The sequence below is a fragment of the Glycine max genome, chromosome 17 (assembly GCF_000004515.6).
Source record: "Glycine max cultivar Williams 82 chromosome 17, Glycine_max_v4.0, whole genome shotgun sequence".
Lineage (NCBI taxonomy): Eukaryota > Viridiplantae > Streptophyta > Magnoliopsida > Fabales > Fabaceae > Glycine > Glycine max.
Genome location: NC_038253.2, coordinates 949657 through 969562, shown reverse-complemented (window position 1 = coordinate 969562; position 19906 = coordinate 949657). Strand labels below are relative to the sequence as shown.

The window sequence follows — 19906 nt, the reverse complement described above, 5'->3', positions numbered from 1 at the left end:
AAATATATTAATTATTTATACTATTATTTTAAAACTATTCTTTTCTTAATTTTTTCTTATTAATATTTGGAAAAAAAATAATTAAGTAAGGGTATGTAAGAAAAAAATTAATACATCCAAAAATTAAAAAAGAATCATATAAAAATCATATAAAAAAAGACAAACAAATTTTTAAAAAAAACTTATAAATAGGTAGGTACGGAGAAAATATATTATGTATCTCTAAAAAAAGTTGTTGTAAATGGTAAAAAAAAAACCAATAAATTATGTTCAATCTCAAGAAATTTAAGGGGATGTTACTTTAGTTTACTCTACATTCTAATGATTTATGTACTTAATTCACATTTAAAAAACCTATATAGAAAGACTTCATATTAATGTTTATTTAAAATTAATAAATATTTTTAAATAATATTTAAAAAAAATTAAAATTTATAATACAAGTTATCTATTTCTTATATTGATCCTGTTAAAATCTATTCAAGCTTCAATTTGCCGGTCCAATCAAAATCCGTCATGTTAGCTTCAAGTCACCATATATGAACCTTTTGAAGTTATTCAGCACACATGATAGAGCATATTTTTGGCAGAAAGAAAATAGAAACAGAAGGCAAAAAGTACCAAAAAGAAATAGGAGGCAAAGCACTGTCTTCCACCAAAGAACTGTCGAATTACAGTTTTACCCCAGCCACGTTGTCCGACAATTTTCTTCATTTTGCGCAAATGTCTTTAAGTCTAAACTCTGAGAAGACAAAGAAAGCCAAAGCCCCTTTTCCCAAATTAAGTCCGTGAGATCACTTAGATGTCTCTATTCCTAATCCAAATTTAATAATTAAAACATATTATAGCTTTGTGTGAAGGAGTAAATGAAAATATGTTGCAGTTGGCACATGTCATCTCCTCTACTCGAGCTGAAGCAGGGATGAGGAAGTTAAGTCTAGGCTCCTTTTCAATGGCAAACTCTAATCTCGTCATCATCCTCTACTTCTCCTTCTTCACCTTCGGTAGTCATTAATCAACCTCCAAAATTAGCTTCACCAACCCAAAAACCTAATTATAATTAACTCACTTTGCAGCTGAAGCAGAAGCACTACATTCCCAGCTTAAGCAGCAAATCCAAGACCAAGAGAAGCTTCCATTCGTGGGCGTCAACATCGGCACCGACGTCTCCAACCTTCCATCTGCCTCGGACCTTGTCGCGTTCCTTCAACTGCAGAAGATAACACACGTTCGCATCTACGATGCAAACTCAGACATCCTGAAAACTTTGTCGGGGACCAAGATTCGCGTCATCATCAGCGTCCCCAACAACCAGCTCCTGGCGATTGGTTCCTCCAACTCCACCGCGGCCTCCTGGATCGATCGTAATGTCGTCGCTTACTACCCCCAAACCCTCATCAGCGGAATCTCCGTCGGCGACGAGGTTCTGACCACCGTCCCCTCCTCCGCCCCGCTGATTCTCCCCGCCGTCGAGTCCCTCTACAACGCCCTCGTCGCCTCCAACCTCCACCAACATATCAAGGTCTCAACCCCTCACGCCGCTTCCATCATTCTTGACCCTTTCCCTCCCTCTCAGGCTTACTTCAACCAATCCCTCGTTTCCGTTATTCTCCCTCTCCTTCAGTTCCTTTCTCGAACCGGTTCCCCTCTCACGATGAACCTTTACCCCTACTACGTCTTCATGCAGAATAAAGGCGTGGTTCCTCTCGACAATGCTCTCTTCAAACCCCTCACTCCTAATAAGGAAATGGTCGACCCCAACACCTTGCTTCACTACACCAACGTCCTCGACGCTATGGTCGACGCCGCTTATTTCTCCATGAAGAACCTTAATATCACCGATGTTGCTGTTCTTGTCACTGAGACAGGTTGGCCTGCCAAGGGTGATTCTAAGGAGCCTTATGCTACCAAGGACAATGCTGATACTTACAATTCCAATTTGATTAGGCATGTTTTTGATCGCACCGGAACCCCTCTGCACCCTGAAACTACTTCCAGTGTGTTTATTTATGAACTGTTTAATGAGGACTTGAGGGCTCCGCCGGTTTCAGAGGCCAATTGGGGTTTGTTTTATGGGAACACTTCGCCGGCTTATTTGCTTCATGTGTCTGGGATTGGGACTTTTTTGGCGAATGATACCACTAATCAGACATACTGCATTGCCATGGATGGGTTTGATTCTAAGACGTTGCAGGCCGCGCTGGATTGGGCGTGTGGACCGGGGCGAGCCAATTGTTCCGAGATTCAGCCTGGAGAGACTTGTTTCCAGCCTAATAATGTGAAGAACCATGCTTCTTATGCGTTTGATAGCTATTACCAGAAAGAAGGCAAGGCTCAGGGGACTTGTGACTTCAAAGGACTGGCTATGATCACCACCACTGATCCCAGTAAGTTCAATTTTTCAGTTTTCATGTGCCTTTTTGTTCAATTATGCTGGAATTGGAAGGAAACAAGAGATAATCTGTTGTTCAATTTGAGCAACATTGTCATTCTTTCTTGTTTTCTCTAATTAGCTAACCTTAAGTTTATGGCAATATAGCAGAATTAAGAAGACATGCTCAAAGTGCTCAAAGAGGGTTTACTTTGTGTGAGACTTTAATCATACCTTCAAGAGCGCTTAGTGATTCAAGGGTTTACTTTCTGAGTGACATTACTTAATAATTAAGATTTGAAATGGGGAAATGATTTGAAAATAGAGGTGTGGTAAGGTAATGATTCCAGACATTTTTGTGTGTGGTTCCCACGCACTGCAAAGGCCATTTTGGTTTGGCTCTATTATGTGAAAATTGAAATTGAAATTGAAGGAGGGAGCTGGTAATTTCATTGGATTGCCACCCGTTCCATGACTTGGATGCTTGCTTGTTTGTCTTGGAGCACACTGTTTCTCCTGACAATAGCAAAGATTCTGGACCGTGTTTCTAGATTACCTTCACAGAGTTGTAATTTTCGTACTCTCCATTTTTTTACGGGGCAGTTTCTTACTACTGTAGTCTTGCTTGCTAGCTCAAGCAAGTACTTTTTAGAGATTGTATCAGTGCAATATGGGCTCCACGGTTGCGTTTTTTCTCTCTCTTTTGGTCTGTTCCAGGTATAGCACTTGTGATTAATATTTTTTTTTCTTTCTTTTATGTGGGGAATACCCTTGCAGGTCACGGGAGCTGTATATTTCCTGGAAGGTAAGAGACAATGTCTGCCTAGTTACCGTATTGTTTTTTAAATTATCATGGTCCTATAATGGGGATCTTTGTTATGCTCAAATTCTGAACTTTGGAATTTTATTTAACAGCCTACCTTAGTTTAATTGATTCCACATTCGATGTAATGCAGCAAGAAAGTGAGCAACAAGACAAAGGAAGTGGTCAACTCTACTATCTCAAGCAGTGCAGGAGAGAAGTTGAGGTTTAAAACCTTTAACAGCATAAAAATAAGTGCAATTGGCAACATTTTGCACATTTTATTGGTTGCATATCTCCCTACTTTGTTGGTAGTCCTATTATGAGGTGCAAATAATTCAATTTTTTGTTCTTTTTGGATTTTGAATTTCATAGAGTTTAAGGATGAGGTCATAAGAGAAAAGGAATCGCGCATGATCTGTAGGTCTAAACTTAGGGCTTATGTAGATGCTTCCTTTTTTAAGAAAGCAGTGTTAATAATTTTTGTTGGGGCTCTTGTAATTAACGTATGTATTTCTTAAAATTGTATTTGTTGGTTAATATGTTTAGAATGTGTATCAACATGTCACCATTATCTCTGTATTGGAGGCCCATGATTTTGGTCATTTTTCGTGGTAAAATTTATTTTCCATTACCTTTCTATTTTCTCTGTATATTTATGTTGGGAGTGAGAGAAACATAACCAACAAACCAAATGCCAATTTTTTTTTTCCATCTACCAATAAAATAAAAGTTAGTTTTGAGAGGTAGCTGTCTAGCTGAGAATGCTTTATTTTCCTTACCAAAAGAAGGTGGTACTCTGGTAGTGCCCCTCAGTCTCACACCAGGCTGTTTTTCATTTTCTGAGAACATTGGACTAATTTTATTTCTCCTAGGTACAACATGTTTTAAAATTCTGAATACATGTGATAATTTTTTTAAAAAATTAATTCAAAAGAAAAGGAATAGAAAATGAGAATGAGGCGTGCCATTCTTTATATGAAAGTGGATTAAGAAATAAAGTTAAATCCAAAACAGCATTCCAATTTTATATGAGAAGTTTTCATGTTTTCTTTTACAGAAAGAAATTTACTTTATTTCATTCAAAATAACATAATGAATACAATTTAGAATAATATAATCAAAGGTTTGAGAGCTAGCAAAATACAATGATGCTCTAGCTAAATTATGAACAAGAAAAGAGAACAAAAATGTGGTAGCGTGGATCGAAACACAACCTTCAGATCTCCAGTCTGACACTCTCTCAACTAAGCTATCCCCGCTTGTTAATATATCAATAAAACAATATTAATTAATGACTTTATATTAAAAATAATTATTTGAAAAAAAAGTCATCATAATGTAAAATTGATTTTAAAAGTTAAATTTGATTAATTAATTTATCTTAAGTTAGGTTTATTAAACCAGTTATTATTTTAACATGCTAGTTAATGATTATTTTAGAAAAATATTCCTTATTAAGTTTAAAGATACATTATTAGTATAAAAAAGTTTACATTATTAACTAATAAAAAAACATCACTATTGTAAATTTTAAAATATTTATTATTAAAATAAAAAATAATTATTATTATTATTTTTAAGGTTCTCATTGATAAATTTTTCAAGTAGGCTAAGATTCATATTTTACCTAATCTTGACTCAACATTGGTGATATAATTGAATAAGTAAGAAAACATTGTTTTACATATAAGAAAGCAAGATGGGGGATAAGAAGTATAATAAGAACAACAATGATATTTTGCACGAATGTTTCCTTGTACGAATCACTCGAATTAGTTATATGAGATAATTTACTTTTTCAAAATTAATAAATAATTAGTTATATGACACAATTTACACGTTCATACATATCTTATGAAAATAATTTTGATCTAATCAACATTTTTCTAATAAGAAATATTGGAGGTAAAGCTTGACCTTTTTTTTTTGTTAAAGCCAAAATAAAGTTTCAAAGCTTATAATTATAACGTTTTATAATTATAATGTCCTATGATTGTCGACTTCTGGATGACTCTCATAACATTTCACTCAACTCCCTCATTTGTCATAATCATTTACTAATCATAACTTAACTTTTCTTATATAATTCTTCTTGAGACCTTCACAATTTACTTTAACTGCTTTTCAGGATCAATGTTTGTTCTAAAAGCTAACTTGAGACATTTTAATGTATTTTGTTTTCATTTACACCTTTTTTAAAAACTTTCAAGTTTATTCATTTCATAACTATTTTAAGTCAAATATGTTTAATTATGAAAGTCTTATGTAATAAACTACCAAAAAATAAATATTTTTATTAGTGTAAGTAATATTAATTAATTATTTTAAGTCATTTTTAATTGTATAATCTTATATTTTGACAGTTTAGGAATCTTTATTTTTTTTATGTGATTTGTTCAGATATTGCAATAACTAATGAATGAACTCTTGTCTAGTAAATGGACTTTTTTGCGGTTCACACAAGTTCTTTGTCTTTTTTTCTCTTCAGCGGGAAAATTCCAAACTAAAGGAGATCCAAACCCATAATCATTCACCATTCAAAACAAGTATTCATTGAGAGGTGGATTTCTGTCACATTTATATCATTGTGTTTTTACGAAATAAAACACCAAAGAGTCGTGACTATTTGAAAGAAAGAAAAAATATGATAGGTAAGCGTGATAGCATAACATACAAAGGGATTGTTACGAACAAGCTTAGAATGACAGAAATACAGGAAGCACCAACATCAATGGTGCAAAAAGGAGAAGGGACTAAAGGAAGGTAGTAAAGCCCACATACCTTGAAGACTACATTTGAGAGTAGTTTCGGAAGAGGGAAAATAGGAAGATCTGCATCAAATCCTGCTTGTGACATTTTGGTCCCTCGTGGGCAATTTTACAAAACAAATTTCATTACTAGAACATTCATAGGATAGAATTGTACAAAATCTGTTATAGGAATTTCTATAAAAGGCTATGTAAATAATCAAGCAGGCATCAAAAATAAGAATTCTCTTTCCTTACCTTTGTGTTTCCCTTCCTTCTCTTCATTCTGGAGGTCGTTGCCCTCGAAGCCAGCTCTGGATTCTTACCCTAACAAAATACTTTAAAAAAAAAAACTTGAAAGAAAAAATACACCAAAATACACTCAAAATAAGCATTTTTGTCCCACTCTCTTACTCTTGGGATAATAATAATCTCTTAAATCTTTATGGCTTGGTGTAACTTTCATGACAACTTTCTCTTACATTTACTTTTACATAAATCACTCGTCTCATTTCTAACATGACTTACATATCGAGTATTAGAATTGCAAGATATATGGACTATATATTTTCTTCTTCTGAATACTATGTATTATTCGACAAGATAATTAGAATGTCATGAACATGAAGTTGATTGTCGCTATCTTTTATGATATTATGAAATAAAGAATTATAATAAGTACTATATGATTTAAATTTTAAATTTTTTTAATAATTATATCATATTTTAAGGTATTATCTAAAATTTATGGAGGAGAATGTGAAATCTGCCAGAGTTTATTTGTAATAAACAAATAAATAAATACACCAGAAATGAGAAATGTATTAAAAATATTGATAAAAGTATACTGATATTAATAATTAACAAATTGAGTATTGGGAGAGAGCATTGTTCCTTCGAAGTTCCAAGTGCTGCGTTTTGATAGCCGTGCAAAAACGGCATGAAATTTGAAATGAAAGGAGTGGAATGCGAGCCGAGCAATTATGTATATGTACTAATGTAGTCTTCAATTTCATTTTCAACCTCTGTTCTCATAAAACCCTAGAAACATTCAAACAAGGATGTCTTGTTGGGCATGCAAAAAATGCACCTTTGTGAATCTCCCTTCTCAAAAAGGGGAATGCGAAATCTGCTTTTCCCCCGCGTCCCCATTGTCAATGGGTCCTTCTTGTTCTTCGTCGCCCCCAAAATGGTCGTGCAAGGCCTGCACTTTCTTAAACCCTTACAACAACCCTTCTTGCGAGGTCTGCGCCACTCGATGCTCCGTTCTCTCCCTTTCCAATCTCACCGACTTGAATGACGCCACCGATCACGATTCTTCTGTCGGTTCTGTTTTCTTTCCTCTTCGAACCTGCAACAAGAGAAAGGCCATTGATGATGACGATTCTTCTGAGGTCATCAATTTCAAGGTCAAGCCATCCAATATCACCGGTGATGGTGAGCGTGTTTCTATACGTTTTATTGGTTTTAACTTTTAATATTTGCAATGTGCGTTTTGTTTTTAAAAAAACTTTTATTTGATATGTGGCAGAGAATATCGACACAGGAAAAGCGTTTAAGATATTGAGTTACAATGTTTGGTTCCGGGAAGACTTGGAGTTGCACAAGAGGATGAAGGCTATTGGCGACCTTGTTCAGTTGCATTCACCTGACTTTATCTGTTTCCAGGTTTCAATATTCATGCTTACAATTTTCATATTTGATGAAATTTTTAATTTATGTGGCTTTGTCTATTTTGGACCGCTTCTGCCACAGGAGGTTACTCCCAATATATATGACATTTTCAAGGGATCCGCTTGGTGGAGTGTGTATTGTTGTTCAGTTTCTTCTGAGATGGCTTATTCAAGACCCTACTTTTGTATGCTGGTAATTCTCACATCTTTACTCCCTTGGCTTTGATATACCCGCCTGTTGTGTCTTAATGTGGTTATTATTTCAAATTTAATACTTGTCACCATTTCTTGTGTGATTGGCACTTGTGTTATTTTTTCTGCTTGATTGATAATTTTATGGTGCTGATATATTATAGTATTTATAATCCCTATGATATATTGAACTTGGTGTTGCTGTTTTGACATTTATGTATGATATTTTATCCTTTGAACTTTGTATTGTAGTTAAGCAAACTGCCTGTGAAATCATTCAGCAATAAGCCCTTCAGCAATTCTATAATGGGAAGAGAACTTTGCATTGCTGAGGTTGAAGCTGCAAGTGGCAAGCCATTGGTTATTGCCACTAGCCATCTTGAGAGTCCCTGTCCAGCTCCTCCAAAATGGGATCAGATGTACAGCAAGGAAAGAGTAGTGCAGGCCAATGAGGCTATAAACCTTCTCAAGAAACAGCCAAGTGTTGTTTTTGGGGGAGACATGAACTGGAATGACCAACAGGATGGTCAATATCCTCTACAAGATGGATGGGTTGATGCCTGGTCTCAGCTAAGACCAAATGAAAGTGGTTGGACTTATGACACCAAGTCAAACCAGATGTTGACAGGCAACCGTACTCTCCAAAAGCGATTAGATCGCTTTATTTGCCAATTCACTGATTTTAAGATAACCAGTGTTGACATGATTGGGATGGAAGCAATACCTGGTGTTTCATACAACAAAGAAAAGAAAGTAAGAAAGGAGATAAAACAACTGGTACTCCCAGTTTTGCCTAGTGATCATTATGGCCTGCTTTTGACAATTTCTAGTAAGTAAAGCCAGTCAGGAGAATCTGGCTGGTGAAACCATTGTTATGATGTTCTCACTCTCCGCTGTTGCTGTATCTGCATGCAATTTTGTATAGAACTTGTAAATGGAGACGGTACTGACATTGCAAATGGGGACAAAGTGCAAAGTGCTGTATTTTTCAGAACTTCTATAGTTTTATCTACCTTGGATAGTAGATATATAATTTTCCTTTCTCGATATTGCATTTGCTTTGCTTTTAAATTTGAAGGTATCATACTATTCTGTAATTCTATTACCATTTTATTTTGTCCCGAATCTTAGTTGCCTTAATCGTTAGAATTTTATTTTGCATTTGAAAGAGTTGGTTACTAGAATATTTTAACGTGAAAGCTATTATTACTTATAAGCAATGGTGAGGGGGATGTTAATGTTGAACAGTCCATAGTATAATGCATGTATATATTCAATGTTTGCCTTCAGATGCCAATCCTATCCTCAAAATCATCATCATTGGTAATATCATGTGCTTTTTCCCAAACTATTTGACCCATTTCTGCCAAAATAGTTAAACAGGACCAAAATCTTGGCTTTTAGCCAATGGGAGTAAGGGGGTCTGTGACGAGACGCATTAAACTTGTGTTTATGCACCCAGACATTTAAAATAATTTTCTTTTTATTTGTTGTTAATTTTAGTATTCCAATGTAAGATTCAAAATTTAGTGGCTTGCTTGGGTTTTTGACTTGATGGGAGATACTTTTAATTCATCCAATTTAGCCAGTCGTGACAATTTTAAAATATTGACACGAATAAATATCAATGTCGACATTAGGATTTTGATTAAGAGTTAATTTCATATAAAAATAATATAAAATATTTATAAATAATATAATAAAATAAAATAATAACTCATAAATTTTATAATATTTAAATAACTAAATTTAGTAATACATTACAATTAGATAATAAAGGTGAGAATTTGGTGTTATTTTGGAAACAACACACTAAATGAATGTATGTTGAATATTTTAATTTTTTAATTTATGACTCGTTGATTTGGTGATAAATTCGAGAGTCTATCGACTTTACTTAAAATTTATAAAGTCTACTAAAAAGAGATATAAGATAAATAGACTTCGTAAGAGTAATTAAGTTAATTTGAGGATTTGGAGGATGGTTTGTTCATATGATGCATGTACACTATAGTCCTAATGGAAGTACTTTATCTAGGCCTAGTTGGATCGAGCTATGCAAGAAAGACATACTGAGATGGCCAGTGGACCTTTATCCTTGTAATAATCACCAATGAGAAGAACAATTCTGCAAGCAGGTTTGAGGTTTGGGTGCATGTTTAGTTCTGCTAATTATCAGTGTTCTAATAATAAATTGTGTACATCATTTCTCACTTCACAAAAGACGTTCAACGCCAATCATTCTTGCACGCTGAATTAGCATTGAACGTGACTCAAGGCTTCTTAAACACCGCTAAATCATGCTAAGAAAGTTTGGAAGAATAATAGGCGTAATATTTATACAATACTTTTTGTTTCATCTCTTTTTCTATCTTATTTTTCTTCTCACCTCATCACTTTATTATCTTTTACTTTGTTTTTATTTCTCTTTTTTATACACCTAGCTATGCATTTCAAAATTGAGGTACAGATTCAACAATTTGTGTTTAAAAATGATTAAGGAGCAGAAACCCCATAAGTTTAAAATGATAAGAAAGTGATTCTTTCTAACGTCTAAGAAGTGCTTGCTTGATGATTATTTGCCAAGAGCTGTCGGTTATTGTTGATAGACAACAAAAGGATACTTGGCAGGAATGTGAAAGTCGGGCCAATCTGGGGAGAATGTAGCCATACAGATGACCAACAAGTAAACTAGAATTGCATTGATGACCTTATTTGTTGAACTATAGTAGTAGATTACTTTAGGGATCCACTGTTTTCATTTCAGATAGAATTTACTATTTTGCCAAAATGTTTTATTTTGCAGGCCCCGCAACCCTCGAGTTTCAAGTCACAGTAATGACTCCATCTTAATGATTTTCAACGTGCTGCCGACGGTACCTACGAGGGTTTTTTCTGCCTGTCTTGTACTGTTATACTACATACATACAATGTCCCACTAATTGAACCATCAACCACTTTCTTTAGTCGTAAAATACTAGCAAAGTGATTATTTGTACCTTGAAAAGAAATGAAGATACAAAATTGTTTGGCCAAGTTGTTTGCATCCCTAGTATGATTCAATTAAGAAATAAGTCAATTAATGATTATGAGCCTTAAGTCTATACTAAGAATTTAGTATTTATATTTATAACTTGCACGGTAAGTTAGAAGCTGATTTTAACTTCATAATACGTCTGGTCGGATAAAAAGTACATGACTATATGTAACAATTAAAGTGAATAAAAAGGAACCAAACATCAGCATCAGAATAGGCTAATAATCATCAGCACCAATTTAACAAAAAGAAGAGTGGAATCTTGAATCAGTCCATATATAGCAGAATTGTCCTTGCCTATGTATGACGCATAATTGGCTAATGTGATCTTTTTAGTTTAAGCAATAATTTCACATTCACAATTCATGGGTTTGGTTAATTATTCCCCCTCATTTGGTCATTGATTACTATTCTCACGTGATAAACATAAACTACCAGTATCTATATGACTTGTGCCATTGAGTGGTCTTTGCTGCACAGCTTAGTATGAACTGTGAGATATTAGTTACTCGGTTGGACCACCGTTAGTCATCACTGACTGGGAAAGATGGCCCATAAAATTAAGATGGGCCCACACCCACAACTTTTCCATCTCTATTTCGCCATCTTACACGCGCGGCAGTCATGGACGCTGGTGTTACCCTGGATTTAAAAAATGAGAAAAAAGAAAACAGATCTTCACACACTCTCCCAACTCAGCTATCACTGCAGTTTAAAGTATTTGGTTACTTCTAAATTTTGAAAACATAAACAAAACACATCATTATGTTAAGTTGTTCTTAAAGTTAAATTATCTTTTACAGTCCAATCAAATATTTATCCTATGTTACGTAAAACCTCTCATCAATAACTTAAATATCTTTTTCATTTTTGTAAATTAGTATTTTTTTTTATTTTTATGTTTTGTAAATTTATTTTTTACAAATTATATTTTTTTTAAATATTTTATATGATATTTTTTTACTTTTCAAAATACTTTTTACTATTTAAAATATTATTTAAAACGTTTAAAAATTAAAAAATAAGCATATTTTAAAAAATAAATTTATAAGGAAATTTTTTAAAAAAAAAACACTAACTTATAGGAAAAAATATGTATTTAAACTTATGTATAAAACTTGTCCGTAAAATGTGTGTCTTAATGTAAATTACACTAGTGGATAAATAATCTAAGGAAACGTCTGGATAATGTATTTTGATTTTCTCGTTAGAACTCTAGATTCTTTTTTTTTTTAAAAAATTTAATATATGTCCAATAGTATTTAAACAAGTGGATAAGTAGCTGTTTTTATTTTTGCTCCTGTAATGTTAACGTTTGACTTTTTGAACCATATAATTTTATTTGTTTTAATATTGTCCTCACTCCATCTATAACATTGTTAACACTTGTTTGAGTGCGATGCCTACTACACATAGTGACATATTGATATGAGCTTAATATCTCCCTTCACTACTATACCCCATATTTGAACCCCTATCGCCCATCAACCTTTTTAAGCACTCATTCTCCATTACTAGCTAGGGTTCAAAATCCATGCCAGAAATTAAGAAAGGTAGTAAATGAACACGTGCTCGGTGGAACTTGCTTAACTCATATAATTGCTACTATATTTTAAGCTTGAAAGTCTTAACTCTATGTTTGTCACTAACATGTATCTTCGTTGGTATTGTCGGTACTCACCGTAAATGAATGCGCTATAAACCAATCACGAGCCTGTGTAGAAATCTGCTTCAACCCAACAACCTTATTTCGCATGATAACAAGTGCCATATCTCTAAGCATAGCCCCTACATTATGCTCCTTCTTCGTATAATTGGTATACAAATGCTTAATACATGCCATGTGCTACTTCTAATTCACCCAAAAAAATGTCATATGCAACTTTTTAGATTCAAAACCTGATTAATTACTGGAATTCATCCTTGCCCATCAAAAGTTAAGGTTTTTATGAATCAATTGAAAATGAATAAAAACTCCGACTCACACAACTTACACTGACCATTGGAAAAAAATGAAAATATTTTAAAAACTTAACCACACAAACAACAGAAGGATTTTACTATTAGGGCAATCCAATAAAAAATAAAAAATTCTCATCTTGAATCAGAAAATTGGATTTTTTTTTCTCTCTCTCTAGATTACCCACTAGGATTAGGGCATAAGAAAATTGTATTTACTGCCACCAGTGTTGTGTGTTGATGTAAAATGTGAGTTGCACGTGACTCCAATTCTTCAACTTCAAAAAGAATACAGAAAAAAATAAAAATTCAAATTCGTAACTAAAAGTTAAAAATATTACCATGAATGACTGACATCATCTTGGTGCAAGTAAAATATTTATCGTATTTACTGCTAACAGTTTTATATTTTTGTTGATTTAAAATGTCAGATGCATCAGGCATGTGACTTGAATATTAAAAAAATTAGACGCAGTTTGAGCGTGCAGCGAATTGGGCTGGCGAGGATGCATTACATTAGTGAGGTGCGTGGGGACCACTCTGAAGCATGTGATCACGACGGTCCTTTATTTGTCCCACTGGATGACAACTCATTCCATCTTTCTTTGCTTCCGCTACCAAACAAAACTCAACTGAGGACCCTGCCCCTCCCTCCATGATCAAATTACCTATTCTTTTTTCTTTAAATACATCCAAGTTAATCGATTTTTTTATTATTATTTATAACTTAATTCAACAGGGTTTTCTAATACTTGGAAGGCTACATTTCTAATACTTAGATAATTACTTGTGTAACGTTAATTTAGGAACTGCTTAAGAGACTGAGTAATATTTTAAAAATTAAATTAACGATTTATTGATTTCAATCAAATAAATCACTGATAAAATAATATTATTTAAAGTAAAACAATTATGCGATATAGAAATGTACAGTATATACTAATTATATAATATATATTCTTTCAAAAAAATCATTTAATATAAATCAATAACATACTAATTAATACGCGCACAACTTATTTAAAAGTTCGTTTAAAAATGTGTTTATACTTAAATTTAAATTTTTAACGAGTAAAGTTATTTTATTTTAACCCTTATAGATTGGTGTCATATAACAAGATAGAATCTCGAATCAATAAAATTATATCATATTTTAAACTAAATAAAATAAAAAAATAAGTATAATATGCTTCCTTGGATTATTTATCCATTGGTGTAATTTAGATGAAACCGTACATTTTGTGGGCAAGTTTTATACAGAAAAACTAGGATTAGTAAGTAGAATAAGAGGATTCACATGCATAGGATAAATTTGTAAATTCCTCTATCCTATTTTTATTTTTGTCAGTATCATCCGTCCTTATATTTGATTTTAAATAATTAAAATTAAACTATTTTAATATATTTATTACATAAAATATAAAAATTTAATAATTTTACCTTGAATTTTTTTGTAAGAGAAAAAATTCAATACAGCTCCACTTTCACTTGTCTGATGTCTCAGTTAACCAGAAAAAAAAGTTCCACTAACGCGGAACTATCCAAACAAAAATAAAAATAGAAATAAAATGAGAAAGACAAGGAGGAACTAGAAAAGTGAAACACTGTAATAGTTGTAGACTTGGTTGTAGGTTGTCTTCTCTATTATTGACCTGTGCTATAAATCTTTGTTTTGTAACAACAAACAGATCTATAATGTAAAGGGAAGGGAGGTTCACATTCACATTACAAGCAACAACTTAACGCTTAACAACAGCACTCTCCCTAATCCTTCTGTGTATGCAAAATGAGACCATGCAAATGCAAATGCAATGTTCTCTCTGCTCTCATTCTTCTTGTCACATTCCTTTTTATTGCTTCTTCCGTCCACTGTGAAGACCCATATCGGTACCTCACTTGGAAGGTCACCTATGGTGACATCTATCCTCTTGGTGTCAAGCAACAAGTACTTTCTTTTCTTTTTCCTAAATAACTAACTGTCACTATTGTTCCTTGTTGATCTCGTGCTTCTGTTCTTCTGAGAAAGGAAACGCTTTTTTCTTAGCCATATCGGCTCATGGAGGGGTAGTTTTTGTTGAACATGTTTCGATTTTGCAGGGGATCTTAATTAATGGGCAGTTTCCAGGGCCTCAAATAGATGCTGTTACAAATGACAACTTGATTATCAATGTCTATAACTACCTCAGAGAACCGTTCCTCATTTCATGGTACATTCTTGTATCTTATTCCTAACTGCATTGCTGTGTTTTTGTTTCTTTAACTCTTGTCCTGGAACCATGCCTTTTTATAAAAATTGTATTTGGCGGAATGCATGCTATATTTATTGTATCTCACTATCTCTGAATGCCATATTTAAGATGAAATAAAATAAAAACTATTAAAAGTTCCTCCCTTTTTAGTTTTTATCCACCAAAATTACGTTTGTCGCTCACAACTTTTCTGATAGATCACGTGAACTTATTCTTTCCCTTGAAGGCGCAATTTTCCTTTGATTCGGAGGTATTCAGAACCCACACAAATTGGTATATTAGATTTATAAGGTGGTTAGTGCGATAGTTAAACAAAATCTGTTTGCCTTAGTACATGAAAAAGAAGGGAAATCTTACGTTGTCTTTGTCAATGTTATCTTTTTGGCCTCTTTTGTGTAATCGATCTTATCTTTTTTTATAAAAAAATTGTAAAACCACTTTCAAGCAAACAGCTAATTAGAGGTTATATTCCATTTTTAATGATGCTTTATGGTCCAGTCTCTGTCCTATATTACTTAACACGTGAATTATGTTTCTATGAGTGGCTGCATAAAAGGATTCATCATTACAATATTCTATTTGAGCATCTTGCAATTGACTATGAAGATCCATGTTATTAAAATAGTATATTTTAGCAGCTGAGGTCACCTAGCACATTCTACATGTCTTAACCACAACCGCGATAAAATTTATTGGTGTGGTTGAGTCTATATAAGACTCCATACCTCCACAAAGAGTGCCCATCCAAGTGAATAAAGTGAGCTTAGACACGTGAGTTGCTAAACTAGACATCTCTAGGACAATGCTAAACGAGCTGGTAAAAGTTAACATTGTTTTTGCTTAACAATGCAAGTTTTGATTCCCCAATTTGAATTTGATCCCACACATCTTTTATTTGAGTTGACAAACATGGGATCATATCCCTATTATAACAAAGTGTCAATACGAGAAACTTGTGAACGATCAGAAACCTAATACAGAATCTTACTGGAATTTTGGACAAGCTGGATTTACTATTATGATCATCAGATAATGGACTTACAAAATTGTTAATTTGTGAAAATTTGTTCACACTGTGAATCCACTATGTTTCATAGGCATCTTCTCAACCCTGCAAACGTAAACCGTCTTTATTACTTTTCCTGTTTTCCATTCCAAATGCTGGATAATAAATTTTTTGTAATGATTTCTCGCATGAACTTGTTCAAGGATTCAACTCAAAATGGAATTGAACTCCCCTGTCATGTGGGGTTCTTGCAAAATTTTGATGGTTCTCTGCGAAGATATACTTAAATGCAACATATTTAAGCAGATTAAATCACATTTCACGAACAATTGTATGTGCTAAATTTTAGAATTGATGCTATTTCATAGGTTTATCTAATGTGCAATCAATACCAATGATTTTTACAAACACAAACGAAGTGAATGATATAATGTATACATTTAGCAGCTAGAAAATAATTGCCATTTGTCAGAATTTGATGATCTTATCATATCTTCTGCAGGAATGGCTTACAGCATAGGAGGAACTCATGGCAGGATGGAGTGTATGGCACAAACTGTCCAATCCCACCTGGGAGGAACCTCACATATGCTATCCAGGTAAAAGACCAGATTGGTAGCTATTTCTACTTCCCATCTCTTGGAATGCACAAAGCTGCTGGAGCATTTGGTGGCATCAGAATTTGGAGCCGGCCTCAAATTCCTGTCCCTTTTCCTTCTCCTGCCGGGGACATTACCATACTTGCTGGAGATTGGTTCAAGCTTGACCACCGAGTAAACCCCTTGCCTTCATTTCTATTTATTCTCTCTTCATTTCATCCTCTCCTCATCATTCCCTTGATAATTACCCTTTGTTATTGTAGAGACTGAGACGACTCCTAGAGAATGGTCATAATCTCCCCTTCCCTGATGGCCTTCTTATCAATGGACGTGGTTGGAATGGAAACACCTTCACTGTTGATCAAGGTAGTTATCCAAATAATTCGTGATTGTCCATTTTTTATTTTAAAGCATTGATGAACTTCCTTTAAATTTTCAAATGCATCCCTTTCATTACACCATTGTTGCAATGCATTCATCATCTGCAGGTAAGACTTATAGATTCAGGATATCAAATGTGGGGCTCACAACATCAATCAACTTCAGAATCCAGGGGCACAGTTTGAAACTTGTGGAGGTAGAAGGATCTCATACCCTCCAAAACACCTATTCTTCCCTTGATGTCCATCTCGGACAGTCCTATTCCGTGCTGGTCACAGCTGATCAACCTGTCAAGGATTACTATATGGTTGTCTCTACAAGATTTACCAGACGGATACTCACAACAACTTCCGTTCTTCATTATAGCTATTCAAAAACAGGGGTATCTGGTCCTGTTCCTCCAGGGCCTACCCTTGATATTGCATCGTCTGTCTATCAGGCTAGAACTATCCGGTACTCTTTGTGTTGCATGTTGCTATTCTGTTGTTTAAGTCTATATTTATTGGAATTTTTATATTCATAGAGCTTCCTTATACAAGTTGAGTTAATATACAATTTGTTTCTACTACTTGTGTTGCCTAGGTCCTTGAATGAGTGCATTTGTATGAATTGACCCCTAAAACTGTCAACTCATAAACAATTTCATCTCGCAGAACTAATTTGTATTTATATGCACTTTAGAGACCAAATCCACACAAGTTTCCACTTTACAGGACCAAATTATACATTAACTCTTACAAGCACCATACTGCCTATAATTCTGGATCAAATTTCAAACAATCCAAAAAACAGAAGATATGCTTGTTGCTGATACGTTGAGTGATACGATAGTTACCTTTTTCAAGTACTGAACCGATATTAAAAAGGAGTCTCTGATATTCCATCTGGAGAAATATGATCACTCTCATTTTAAAGATCAATGGGGAAAAAATTGTAGTATAGTCATTTTTATCATTTTATGTTTTATTAGCCAGTAACTTGGTATTCTGTTTTGATGCTCCAAAACCAGGTGGAACCTGACAGCAAGTGGACCAAGACCAAACCCTCAGGGATCATACCACTATGGATTGATCAAACCGAGTCGAACCATCATGCTTGCAAATTCTGCTCCTTATATCAATGGCAAGCAGAGGTATGCGGTCAACGGTGTCTCATACAATGAACCAGATACCCCATTGAAACTTGCCGACTACTTCAACATCCCTGGAGTTTTCTACGTTGGAAGCATTCCTACCTATCCTAACGGGGGCAACAATGCCTACCTCCAAACTTCTGTCATGGGGGCTAATTTCCATGAATTGGTGGAGATTGTATTCCAAAATTGGGAGGATTCTGTGCAGTCATGGCACATTGACGGCTATTCCTTCTTTGTTGTAGGGTATGTCTTATTTATACATATGTACTTAATATATTTTTTTTTATCAGTTTGTTAGTTTTCTTAGAAATATGAATCGAGGGATTTGAACTGGCGACCTCTCTCCCCCCCTTCATCCTTCCCCCAACGATCAACCTTATATCTCCACATATGTAGTTAATATTTAACTAACCGATTATTAGTTTGCATTGCATTTTAGCCATGTAAGTGTAACTAACATATGATTTTATTTGATGAGATGAAAAATAGGTATGGTAGCGGGCAGTGGACAGCAGACAGTAGAGTACAATACAATCTGAGAGACACAGTTGCTAGATGCACCACTCAGGTGTATCCAAGGTCATGGACTGCAATCTACATGGCTCTTGACAACGTGGGAATGTGGAACATAAGGTCCGAGAATTGGGGAAGGCAGTACTTAGGACAACAATTGTATCTGAGGGTGTATACACCTTCCAAATCATGGAGGGATGAATATCCGGTGCCAAAGAATGCGCTTCTATGTGGCAGAGCAAGTGGTCGTCGCACAAGGCCTTTCTAATTTAATTTAGGTAGCAATTAGCATTGCAATTGCATCATGTCACGAGAGGGTGGCATATTCATATTGTGACTGCTTCTATTTTTTTAGCTACGTGCAGGCAATTTTACTTTTTTATTGATTGGGATTATTTTTTAACGGATGGTGAGATGAGATGAGGTATCTGACGCATGATGCATGTGTAGTAACTATGAACTTCCAAGTTCCATCATTTTCACGTATTAATTATTAAATAAATAAATCAAGTTCTGAAGAAGAAAGAGTTGGCATTTTTGGTAGCATCAGCATGTGAACAAAAAGTCTGGGCACCCGTGACCGTGACGCTGCGCAGTGCGGTATTGTCCTGAACGTGCTCGTGACCCAATCTGCGTTTTCTTTTTGGGTTCATCATTATATGTTGGCATAGAGCAAAAAAGTCAGCTATGCATGTGAGGGAGGGACAGAGGGACATATCTCAGAAAAATATATTTACAAATTACAATCATTGAGTAGAAAATTAATAATTTATTGAATATATTGATTTATAAACAATCCTAAGATCACGGGTTTTGTTTAGGAAAGAAATCATGCTAAAAGATTGAAAAAGTAGATGCAACTATATGTTGTTTTGGCTTTCAATATGGTTTCAGAATTGATTTAGGGAATCTGAATCTAAGAAACATGTTATTACTTTATGAAATATCATTCTAAAAATATAGTTTTGATGTTGTTTAAAACATTTAGTTTGCTTTTGTTTTACTGATAATTTTTTTAGTCTCAGAAATGATTTTTACTAAGAATGTTATCTTTGTATATTATTAAAAATGTGTTTGGTTAACTATTATTATTGATTGAGATTATTTTTTATGTTTCCGAGAATAATTAAAACATGTGTTTCGTTGAATTATTTTTTCCTGAAAATATTAAAAAAAAAGTTCTCTTATTACAATATGACAAGTGAACATATGGAAAACAATTTGTGAGTCAAAGAAAGA

At 34.1% G+C, this 19906-nt stretch overlaps 3 protein-coding genes across 5 annotated transcripts; all 3 read left to right on the top strand.

Moving 5' to 3' along the window:
* The first annotated feature begins 572 nt into the window (after window positions 1–572).
* LOC100781095 (glucan endo-1,3-beta-glucosidase 1) lies at window positions 573–3721 on the top strand. Of its 2 annotated transcripts, none has more exons than XM_003549735.5 (4): window positions 573–1004; window positions 1077–2387; window positions 3149–3176; window positions 3328–3721. In XM_003549735.5, exons 1-4 carry the CDS (start codon window positions 875–877, stop codon window positions 3497–3499), a joined length of 1641 nt encoding a protein of 546 aa, XP_003549783.1. In that variant the 5' UTR covers window positions 573–874; the 3' UTR covers window positions 3500–3721. The 2 variants fall into 2 exon arrangements, with proteins under 2 accessions (XP_003549783.1, XP_006600304.1); XM_006600241.4 differs by having other exon boundaries at window positions 629–1004; window positions 3287–3428.
* A 3072-nt stretch (window positions 3722–6793) lies between these two features.
* On the top strand, window positions 6794–8835 carry LOC100776999 (uncharacterized). Of its 2 annotated transcripts, XM_003549727.4 has the most exons (4): window positions 6794–7360; window positions 7455–7591; window positions 7679–7789; window positions 8041–8835. In XM_003549727.4, the coding sequence occupies exons 1-4, from the start codon at window positions 6985–6987 to the stop codon at window positions 8623–8625; spliced, it is 1209 nt and encodes a 402-aa protein (XP_003549775.1). In that variant the 5' UTR covers window positions 6794–6984; the 3' UTR covers window positions 8626–8835. The 2 variants fall into 2 exon arrangements, with proteins under 2 accessions (XP_003549775.1, XP_006600303.1); XM_006600240.4 differs by having other exon boundaries at window positions 7455–7789.
* Window positions 8836–14368: 5533 nt separating this feature from the next.
* Window positions 14369–19188, top strand: LOC100819758 (L-ascorbate oxidase homolog). The gene is made up of 7 exons (XM_003549723.5): window positions 14369–14729; window positions 14882–14991; window positions 16542–16812; window positions 16902–17004; window positions 17127–17472; window positions 18029–18397; window positions 18644–19188. Exons 1-7 carry the CDS (start codon window positions 14571–14573, stop codon window positions 18933–18935), a joined length of 1650 nt encoding a protein of 549 aa, XP_003549771.1. The 5' UTR covers window positions 14369–14570; the 3' UTR covers window positions 18936–19188.
* Window positions 19189–19906: the final 718 nt, after the last annotated feature.

Bases quoted from the DNA above. Each gene is read 5' to 3' on its own strand.
- LOC100781095 (XM_003549735.5), top strand. From the start codon at position 875: ATGTTGCAGTTGGCACATGTCATCTCCTCTACTCGAGCTGAAGCAGGG. The intron at 1,005-1,076 runs GTAGTCATTAAT...CTCACTTTGCAG, and splicing joins CTTCTCCTTCTTCACCTTCG to CTGAAGCAGAAGCACTACAT. The intron at 3,177-3,327 runs GTAAGAGACAAT...GATGTAATGCAG, and splicing joins AGCTGTATATTTCCTGGAAG to CAAGAAAGTGAGCAACAAGA.
- LOC100776999 (XM_006600240.4), top strand. From the start codon at position 6,985: ATGTCTTGTTGGGCATGCAAAAAATGCACCTTTGTGAATCTCCCTTCT. The intron at 7,361-7,454 runs GTGAGCGTGTTT...GATATGTGGCAG, and splicing joins ATCCAATATCACCGGTGATG to AGAATATCGACACAGGAAAA. The intron at 7,790-8,040 runs GTAATTCTCACA...TTTGTATTGTAG, and splicing joins GACCCTACTTTTGTATGCTG to TTAAGCAAACTGCCTGTGAA.
- LOC100819758 (XM_003549723.5), top strand. From the start codon at position 14,571: ATGAGACCATGCAAATGCAAATGCAATGTTCTCTCTGCTCTCATTCTT. The intron at 14,992-16,541 runs GTACATTCTTGT...TATCTTCTGCAG, and splicing joins GAACCGTTCCTCATTTCATG to GAATGGCTTACAGCATAGGA. The intron at 18,398-18,643 runs GTATGTCTTATT...GATGAAAAATAG, and splicing joins TATTCCTTCTTTGTTGTAGG to GTATGGTAGCGGGCAGTGGA.